Genomic DNA, 11,208 nt, shown 5'->3' on the forward strand with positions numbered 1-11,208 from the left:
TCGGAATCTAGAAAAAAGGACCGACGCCTTGCATTAGTGCACTTCGAATAAGTTATTTTGACCAAATAATCTTTCTAAGACTAAAATTTAGGTAAACGTTTTTTCAATGCGGTAACAAAATTCATTGCCTTCCGAAGAGTCTACGACATTCGTGTTCGATTGACTGAATCGTTTTGAACCGAGTGAAAAAAAAAAACACAATAGACATAAATTATCTGAACCATTGCCATAATCAGCTCTGAAAGGACATTTTGTTTTAAATCAATTAGAAACAACTAATGTATTTTTATAATAAAAATTATTATGCAATAAAAAATTGGCTAATAAGAAAATAGTACCTTTTTATTCTCTTAGAGCGGCGATATAGCACATGTGAAAATTTTTCCCGCACTGCATGACTCAATCCGTTTTCTGCCGTTAACTAATTAAGAAATCTTCAGAATTTATATCGAACATTGTTCCACTTTTTTAACTCCACTCATAATCCATAAATTTGATTCCAGAGCTTTATACAAAACTTTATTTTTTTTTTAGTTTTTTTATATTTTTCGATTTTTTCTGGTATTAACTTTAAATGTACGAACATTACTTACTTTATATTATATTTTTTCAATTTATTTTAACGCTTTTATTCGGCTTAACAAGTCTTTCTTTTGCTTTTTATTGCATATTTTCATTTTTAATTAGTTTATTATTTTTGTTTATTACGATGATTCTTATTTTTTTAATTCCGTATATTTTGTTTATATTATTTGTAAGCTAAGATTTATTTATTCTTATGATTGGGGATTTTTTAGAGTTAAAATATCCAAATTAAAATACGTACATAATAATAGCGATTTTATTTATTCGGGTTTTGAATTCTAGAGAAGAGAGAATGCTTAGTTTTGTTGTTTTTCTTGTTTTGTTTTGTTTGTATAAATTAAAATATTAAATAAAAATTTACTTCAATATATAAAAACAATAAACTAAATTTTGTGAGCAATGTAGTACAAGAGAAAACATTATACCGTAATGTGGAAGAAGTATGAATGAAAACAATTTGAGAGAGAAATTGGTATAATGAAACAATAATAATTTAAGTTTGTCATACAAAAGAAAATAGTTGCATGGTTTGATTTGTATTTTTTTTTCGAAAATTTCCGATTTGGGTTGTATTTGTAATTCCTGCTTGCTTTCCATTTCTTTTGCTTTGGAAGCAACAGCATTTCCACTAATACAAAAATAATAAAAAATTTCTGTTTCCTAAAGTCATCATCACGACGCAAATCAGTTTTTTTTAAATTCATATAATCTTATAAAGATTACTGCTGTGTCAAATTTTCCTGTATTGGTGGTGTTGTTGTCGTTGATGTGGTCGCAACTGCAGCGTTTACGGTGTTGTAGCGCGACGGTTGTTGTGGATGATAAAAGAATATTAATGGTTAGCGACGTGTGCCGTAGCTGCTGCTGCCACCACCTCCTGATGTCTGTGTGCTGTTTTGATTGCCTCCGCGCACTTGTGGACCACCACCATTCGTTGGACCACTGCGATTCTCACTGCGATTGAAACCACCGATACGTGGACCCCCGCCGGTAGATTGACCTCGAGACATGCTGTTAGTATTGGTACCACTACCGCCAGTGTTGCGCATCATGCCACTTGTTCCACCAGCAGAGTTTGAGAGGGAACGAGTTGGTGGGCCACCGCTCATGTTGCGCTGTGAATTGTTAATATTACCGCCCATGCTGCTACCGCCCATCGGCTGTCGTGGTGGCATATCGTTTGGACGTATGATGCGCGGCTTTTTCTCTTCTACGTTTAATTTTTGACCATCGGGAGAATTATCGGGGAAGTAAAGCGGCTGCGAAAAAGTAATGGAATTTATAATAAGATTTTAGTTTAGTGTTGAGTGTGTTTTGAGACATAAACATAATTGAGACTATTGCTGAATCCATCGTAAGAAATTTACTAATCCGAAAGCTCGCTATGAACACGAAGTGAACTGGAAAACGTTGTTACCAGATTCGAATGCAACACTGAATTTTCTAGCTAATCAAACTTGGAGTAAAGGCGGATTCATCGTTTTAGTTCAGAACTTTTCTTCCAAGCGGTTGTTGTTCTGTTTCTCTCTCTGGGAAGTCAAGTTCAGAACTACGCCTTTTTCAACAGTATTTCAGAAAAGCTCAAATGTATTTCAGAAGAGGTCAAATGTATTTCAGAAAAAGCCAAATGAAATTCAGAAAAACACATTCGGCCTTTTTGAAATTCATTTGGCCTTTTCTGAAATACATTTGTGTTTTTCTGAAATACTGTTGGAAAAGGCGTAGAACTATAAATCCGCCATAACTTTCTATTGGACCTAAGGCTATTGAGTCATTTAATTTGTCGATTGTTATGGATTTGTTGACTGAAGCACGTAAAGAAAACCATTAATTAAGTTAAATCATTTTCCATTTGAGGCAAAACTTATGTATAAAAGATAGGTATGTGATAATTTTTCCCCATATCCTTGACAAACAATATTCGATCGTTGCAAGAAGAACATAATACAAAAGCTCCGTTCCATAAACCGACATTTTACATATCGCTCCCTTTATATCAGGGTCCGAGAACGCGTTCCGGTTTTGGTTTAGTTATGCATGAAAACAAAATGTATTGTCAAGAACATTCCAATAAAAAATCCAAACAATATACTGAGAACAGTATGAACGAGAACAAAAGGTGCCGGAAAGTTCTCAAGAAGAACATATTGAGAATGAGAATAAAAGCATCGAGCACGTTTTCGATGAGGTACAATAATTACAGGTAATGTCATCCCAGAGCGCTATATTCCGATCTGCCTTATTTAAAAAATATCATTGTTGCCCACACTAAAACGTGTACTGCTAGGGAAAAGGGATATTTCCATACCCCATATACCGCTGTGGTGTAGTGGTAAGCAGTGCGCGCTTTCACTCATCAGCAGCTGGGTTCAAACCCTGGTCAAAGCAACATCGCAAAAAAATATAGAAAAAAGATTTTTTCTTAACAGCGGTCGTCCCTCGGGGTGGACAGGTAATAACGGAGTAATACGAGTTAATCAACAGAAGTGAAGTCAATGGACTTTATTTCCCACCCTGGTGCGAAATATAGTCAATTGACAGTATTACCTTTTCAAAAGTGAAATAAAATCCATTGGCATTATTGCTCTTTCAAACATTAAATTTGCTTAGCTTCGCGGCGGCCCACGTCCGGGCGCCACACCTCGCGCCCCGCGTACATCGCGCGCCCGACGCGCCACACTACGTCACGCTGCGTCGCGGCCACCCCCTTCCCCCTCTCCCACCGTGCTGTAACGCAGGTAGATTTATTTTTTGGATACGTTGAAATAAAATTTTTATATATTTTACATATCGAGGGCTTATATTCAATAATACCCTCTATATCTGCAAACTTTTCACAAAGATCAGATTCTGATATAAAACTCCACCTAAGATTTAACTGTTATCGGTGATATTAATGCTACCTTATATAACGCTTGACAGAAGAATTTACACTATTAGGTTCATTCCTTATCTTTTTGTACTAAAATCTGAAAAGTATCAAAATTCCAGAGTGTACGCAAAATGAATGAATAATAAAGAGAATAACAGGAAAATTTTTAGTCCAAAGAATGGCAACAACAAAACTAACGTCAAATAAGTATAGACATGTATGTACAAAACACATTCACACAAGCACAATAAACACTTACTAGATCAATTATTTTTTGCCTCCTTCCAATTTCAATTCATTTTTTTTTTTTACTTTTTTACATTATAATCACTTTTTGCGTATTCCTTAATTTCCGTTAATTTAAATTCAGTTGAGTTTGGCACTTTTCAAGATTTTGCCAGCAAAAATTGTTCTCACTAAATCTGACTACTTCGGACTGAAGTGTTGCTCTCATTTTTGCCGTCATTTTCGATTTAAGGAACGCTTTTTGGACTAAATCTGACGACTTCGGACTTTTTCTGACTATTTCTGGGAGATAAGGAACGCAACTATTATAAATTGGAAGTCAGAAGTAATATATCAGTGATGACAAGTAAAAAGTCCCAGACGGTTTCTAAAATCACAAATTAGTTTTTGTGCAAATTGCAGATAGACATTTTCACACTATGTTAGCCAAATTTCTAAGCTTTCAGTTAAACAAAGAATAATAACGCGATCTCTCCCGGGAATACAACTAATTCCTTAATATTCACAAAAAGTAACATAAAAATACTTGTTTGAAACTCGCTATTTCCGTTACATTTAAATTGAACTTTTGCTTAATAAAAGGATTAAAAAAATTTACCTTTAAATGCACGATTACCTTCTGTATGCGGATCCATCACTACTTTTTAAGAATATAATGCAGAAATCAAAATATGGCGGAAATTCGTTCCAAAATAAATCAAAATATTAACTTAAAACCGTCACGATCTTTCTAGAGAGCGAAAATTTATTTATAAGCAGTGTTCGAATATTCTGTTTCCGGTCAACAGTGGGCGTTCGCTGTGCAAGAAAAGTGATGAGGACTGGGAAATGTTATTTGGAATGTTCTCTATCGAAAGTGACTAATTTTTTAAGTTTTCTCCGAAATTTTGTCAAATTGGTTTTTGGCCGACAAAACCGTTGAAATGTGAAAGGTCAAGCATTTAAAGGGTTATTGGAACGAGAGCTTGATAGCAAACAAAATGGGAAGAAAAGTTCTAACATACAATGCATTAAAAACACATGCACGTATACGTATTGTTGAACAAAATTTTGTTTTTTAATATATCGTCGCCTGGGTAAAAGATTGTTGTAAGCGCAATTTTGACGATTTTTAGTTCTAGATGCAGTTATATATTTTGAAATACGGTCTTTCGATTGGTGTTATCAGTTTTCAGATATCTCCTTTAGTTTCCGAGATATTGACAATTTTTTCTATAATTAAGTAAAAATTTAGTTAGTGGTGCAGTCATATTAAACTAATCAATATCTTAAAAATGACGTTCTCCATTTTTGGATATCTCCTTTAGTTTCCGAGATATTGGATAAAAAGTGTCGTTAATTTAGTAGAAATTTTGATCACATTTTGTCGTATTTCATACAAAGTGGCTTCCAAATTGCGGTCAAATGGCGCTTACGACAAAATTTTACTAAAGGAAATCCTTCATAAACTCAAAACTAATTAACAATAACCATTAAATATTAAATAACTTAAGAGTTTTGTGAACTAGTAAAATTTTCAGAGACTTTCGAGAAAATCTATCTTCGCGGTTTTGAGGAAAAGTATTCCAAACTTCAAACGCGATTTCCCACAACCTACTATGGGCTTTGTAGTAGTGGTTTGTTTGGGTTGGTGTTTTTGTTTCCGCTAAGCATTTGTGTGCAATATTTTAAAAATTCATGTCACAGGCCAATGAAAACAATCGGAACAAGATGAACTCGCCTTGTAAACAATTTCAATTTGACATTTTAAACCGTGACGCGAATTAAAAAAATTTGATCACCTGATCTAATAGCATCACCTTATATTAATCCGCCTTAGATTCAGTGTTAGCATTTTTTTGAAATTTTGAAAATTTAATCTTTGATAGATTTTTAAATAGCCTTAAAAGGGTAAAACTATTTACTTACACATTGGGACAAGCAATTTTGAACTGACTCAGCATCTTCGTAAGTAATAAAGCCGAAATTCTGTGGGTTCCTTGCACCAGGTGGTAACTTGCCACTACTCGCCTTGGACATAACCCGAAGCTCCAGTACCTGACCGAAGCGACTAAACAATGCTTTCAGCTCTTCTTCTGAAGCATGATGTGGTATATTACCCAAGAATAGCTGTTGGTTGTCAGATTGTTGCGCATTGCTGGTGCGGCGCGGCTCATATTCTAACAAAAATTAACATACAATCAGATAGGAAGGAAATTGTTATCATTATTTATTTACCTTTATTGATTCGGGATGTATTGCTACGCTGCGGCAGTGGACCGCCTTGTGAAACCGAACCAAAATTGTTGTTATCTAGCCGCAATGATGAAGAGTCGCTGTTGCGCGTATTGTAAACCGAGAGCGAAGAAGTAGTGTTGGAGTTGGACTGTGAGTATGTGGTAGAGGAAATGGTTGTCGTCGACTGATACGTATTATTAGACGATAGCTGCTGTTGTTGGAGTTGCTGCTGTTGCTGCATGGCAGCAGTAACGAAACCGCTCGGCGAGGATGAAGTCGACTTAAAGAGATTTGCATACGTTTTTGGTTCGTTCTGTTGTTGTTGTTGCTGTTTAGCGGCTTCATACTTTTCCTGTTGCTGTTGTTCATTAATTGCCTTAAAATCATCAACAACTTGTATATTATCAGCTGCTGCTGCTAATATATTAGCCGATCCTGTGCGAGGGTCTGATTCAACACCACTGGTCAATTGAGGACTAATGCCACCATCTTCGAACTCTACGGTCGTTGATTGTTGTGATGCCAGCGTTTGTGCCACCAATGGCTGCGGCAATGGCTGTTGTTGAAGTACATGCGGCTGCAACAGGGCTGATTGTTGGAAGCCGGTTATATTTGCAGCCGAGTTCTGTGGAATTGTAGTGGATGCAGCAACTGGCACAGCAGCAATGCCAGCAGCAGGGACAGTTTGAGCGGCAATAACGGGTGTCGGTACATTAACGCTACCTCCTGCGGGCTGCGGGACCACAGGGGAAGCAGTCGGTGCGACTAGTTGTTGTTGTCCTGCACCTGGTTGCTGCTGCTGCTGCTGATTTGCAGCCGACAATATATCCTCATGGCCAACAACGCCATTCAGCTGCACCTGTTGTGGTACACTAGGGGTGGGCGCTGCAGCTGAAAATTGTGCAGCCAATGGCACGGCGGCTGCTCCTTGCGGTGGTGCTGTGGCTGCCAATAAAGGCACAGGACGGCCACCAGCAGCTGGCACTGAATAGTAAATAGCTTGTTGCTGTGGTGCACCGCCTGTAGCCTGTGCGCCTAGCTGTTGCTGGGGTAACACCGCAGCACCTGCTGGTGTGGCCACTACCTGCGCTGAAAGCTGAGCTTGTTGAATTGGTTGCTGTTGCTGTGGTTCCACAGTTACAGCCCCCGTTCCAGCGCCCACTTGCAATACGACTGGTTCACTTCCGGGAGCAGCAGTAGAAGCTAGAGCCGGCTGTTGCTGTTGGTCATGTTCATCATCGTTTTCTGACCGCGTTTCTCCATCATTTTCCTCATCCGAATACATGTCCTGGTAACGGAAGATATCATTGTGAACGTAGTACTTCTTCGGCGACTGGGATGCTAAGACAAAGGTCTGAGTAAAACGGCGCATAGGTTGGCCATCATTCGACAACTCGCCAGTCACCTGAACAACAACACCATTGCCTAAGGTCGCTTGAGCATCCACTTGGCTTATTTTGGCATGACAATCATGAAAGTTTAGCTGCTGAATGCGATTGTGGATATTGCGCTGGCCAACAACCAAAGTCGATTCGCCATGTATAAACGAAGAGTTGTTATTGTAGAAACGATGTAAATGGTTTGGTGCACGGTTAAGTAGAGTATAGTATTGGCGCACGAACTCGCGGCCAACAGATTGTGGAGATGGTTGTTGGGATTGAGTTGCATCCATTACCATTGCGTTTTACTTTTAATCTTGCGCTGTCTGGCGGATTTGCTTGCTTTTGCTGTTTTCTTTATTGAAATATTCCTTCTAGTGCCGAAATTCGTATTTGCAGAGAGCAAGAAATGTGGGAAAATCTCGTGGATTATTTGCAGATCGATGATGACAATGAATATCACTTGAAGCGTTCACCGGTGAGGAGGCGTAAAAGAACACGATTATGGGTTTGAACAGGTTATACTAAAAAAATAAATAAATAATAGCTTTTAGTTTTAGTTTCAGCAAAAATTTTGAAAAACAAGACAATGCAAATTACATTTTTTTCATAAGTTGCTTATCGCAACAGTGTAAATAGAGTGAGTTTCAAAAAGGTTGTTGGTTCATTAATTTTAGCAATTATGGATCGTTTATATTACAAGCAACTATTAATGGATTCTAAATAACGTCGCTACCATGTCAAACTATCGAATGTGCGAAATTGGTTTTTCAATTACAATACCTCGCGCATGCATTTACGCAAATGGGCAAATCGTCAAATTGCGAGTCGTTTTAGAAGCAAAGAATACTGACTTTAACAAAGTGTCGAATTCCACACTTTTTCTAAAAACACTTTTTACAACAGTTTCTTTGCCCATTTCACATTCGATACATTGTCATGGTAGCGACGATATGATAACATCTCTTAAATTTAGAACTTAAAAGACTCTGGTCTACTTCGTCGTATCTAATCTTGCCCTCATTCACCAGTATGTCGAAAGCCTCTGCTTCTAAGACTGTGTTTTATGCATATATATAATACTTCTATGACTATGACGAGGTACGAATAGCGATAGCGCGCTTGAAAAACAACAAAGCTGCTGGAGCTGACAGCCTGTCAGCTGAGCTATTAAAGTACGGTGGCGAGGAGTTGATAAGATGCATGCATCAACTCTGATGCAGAATATGGTCAGATGAAAGGATGCGTTCCAAATTCTATAACCATTTCTTTATGAATCTTCAAAGAAAATCATATGAAGTCGTTGACACGAACTCGTAAAGAAGTTTTTTAAGTAAATTCTGGAAAAATTCCTCACATCGCAGGATTATTTTCATTGCTCATTCATGATCAGGCATGGGCAGAGAGTTAGCAGGTGCTAAAAGAGCGTAAGCGTCGTGTGTACGTATACAAGCGAGAGCGCAGCGATGAGAACACGACAGCATGCAAATGAATTAGGCACACTAACACATTCTCGCTTTTAGCTCACGCTTGTTTGTGGTAGTGCCCACCTCTGTTCATGATCCATGAAATCTTGGAAAAAAAACGTTTTACCACACTAAAAGCATCAAATTGTCAAACGGTAAATATCAGGATTACACATATTTGAAATAAAACTTGATGTATTTTTGACTAAAATACTGTATTTTTATAAGATATTTTTTTAGGAATCTGGCAACTCAAAAAATTGAGCCATCTACGTCATCAAGATGGCGGTCATGGCTGATCTCGTAACCTTGTATTCTATGAACCTTTATTAAAAATATTGGATGTTTTCATTATATAACCTCAAATATCGCAAAAACCGTGTTTTTGGCACTTTCGAGGTTAGGATATCTCAAAATTCTAGTGCTAGAGCCATTACGTGGCCAGATTTGGATTCAGTACCAAGAAACGATGTGTTTTACTCAGGTGGTAAAAAAAAATCTGGATACTGTTATTCAGTTTAAAACAAAAAGTGGTTCCACTTAATCACGTATATCTTACGAACCAATTTAGCAATATTAAAACGAGATATGTCCAATCAAAGCTAATAAAATTCTCCATAAACCATATATGTATACATCAGTTCAAGGCGAATTAGTATAAGTTGGTAGCAGGAGAGCAAAAACAAAAATTTACATGTATTTTGTTTTTGCTTTGGCGGCATAAACTGTCAAAATCTGTAAGTGTGTGTGTGGAAATTCAAGCAAAATTTTTCAATTTGACATTAGAAGCCGTAAGGCGAAACACATACACAAAATCAGCTGGTCTGGTAACACCACCTTATATAAATTCGCCTGGCATCAGTTTCTGACATGACAAAAAAATTGCACAACCTGTACAAGCGAGCTCAGCTCTTAGCTCCGTTCCTAAATGAAACAACTTTTATTGATTTATTTTTTCTTACATATAGAGTCCGGCATCGGCCTTTTTTCGCCGATTCTTTGCCGACAGATCAAAAAATGAATTTCTTTGGTTGAAAGTGATTTAAGTTCTGTCCATACAAAAGTATGTTCGACAATTTTCTTTTATATGGAGAACAGTTGCTAAAAATTAAGAGATTTTATAGCAGCTTGAAACTTGCACTTCATTATACTAGAATTAAATGGCCTATAAAACTGCTTACCAAAATTCTGTTTAAAAAGTTCAAAATTTTGGTGAAAATAAGCAGAATTTTTTAATTTTTGTACATAGTTTAAAATCTAAATTTATATGGTGTTAGTTGTATACCAGCTAGACTTTTATCATCCCTGCAAACCATTTTTGAATGATAGAGAAATTTTAAAGAATTCGTAAAGATTTCCTCCGATTTTTTTCCGAATTTTCTAAAATGAAATAAGCCGTGAACACTTCGATTCTTTTACGAAATTTCGGAAGAAAATCGGTAAAGCAATGATATTGATGCTGCTATGTGAAGAATTTCTTGCAAATTTTTTTCAGAATTTTCTTTATTTTTCGTACACAAATTTCTTTACGAGTTCGTATCAACCACTTCTTATATTTTTCTTTTTAGGTCCGTAAAAAAATCGTTACAGAAATGGAATACTCCTAAAGATTTCGTTAAGATTTCAGGAACTTTGGTTTGCAGGGATGACAGAAGGTAGTTTCACTTTGAAATTTTTTTTACATAAACTGTGCTTATGACGTTTATACTTTTCGTAAATTTCTCAAGTAGCACTGCCACCTCAACAAGTTACACTGGTTTACAGCTAAAATGTTCTATGGATGCCCTTATCCAATCCCTATGTAGAATTGCTCGGTGATTCTAAAAATGGATTTAATTTTTTTCTATGGATACTTTTTCAAGATATTTTCAATTTACCGTTATTCTGCTTAAATCAAAAAGTGGTTCCATTTAGTCGCGTATATCTTACAAACCAATTAAACAATCTAAATATGTAATACGTCAAATGAAAGCTAATAAAATTCTTCATTAACCGTGTATACATCACTTTCCGATGGGACTTACTAGTTTCTGCCAAAAAAATTAATTATTCTATTTTTTTGTATGAAAAAATTAAAAAAAAAATTAAAATTTAACAGAAGAAAAATTTTAAAAATAAAAGGTTCTGTGCGAAATTTTTGCATCTGTGCTAAAGCCTTTTCTGTCACAAACCTAAATAAAGTTACTACTGAAGAAAATCGATGGATACATAAGAAATAATGAGTGGTCAAATGAAAATGCGCAAAAATTGTATTTGTATGAAATATGGGTTACTTTCTTTCCTGCTCATGTTTCTTATGGTAAAGTTTGGTTTTTTTTTTAATTTTTTCATTAAAAAATAAAAAAAACTGCAATCCTTTTTAATATTATAAATCCGAAAATCAGTTTGTTTATTTGCTACGCTTTCACGCTTTAAATAATCAAACAATTACATGAAATTTAAT

At 36.2% G+C, this 11,208-nt stretch overlaps 1 protein-coding gene across 1 annotated transcript; it reads right to left on the reverse strand.

The window, feature by feature from the left end:
* Positions 1–1,077: 1,077 nt before the first annotated feature.
* On the reverse strand, positions 1,078–7,823 carry LOC118754594 (ras GTPase-activating protein-binding protein 2-like; the record flags this gene model as incomplete). Its single annotated transcript, XM_036489482.1, is given in 3 exon segments — positions 1,078–1,844; positions 5,612–5,862; positions 5,921–7,823. Coding segments are annotated over 3 exon segments (2,349 nt in total). The 3' UTR covers positions 1,078–1,424.
* Between the last annotated feature and the right edge of the window lie 3,385 nt (positions 7,824–11,208).

The sequence above is a fragment of the Rhagoletis pomonella genome, unplaced genomic scaffold, assembly GCF_013731165.1.
Source record: "Rhagoletis pomonella isolate Grant_MI unplaced genomic scaffold, Rhpom_1.0 Rhpom_scaffold_04175, whole genome shotgun sequence".
NCBI classification, from domain to species: Eukaryota; Metazoa; Arthropoda; class Insecta; order Diptera; family Tephritidae; genus Rhagoletis; species Rhagoletis pomonella.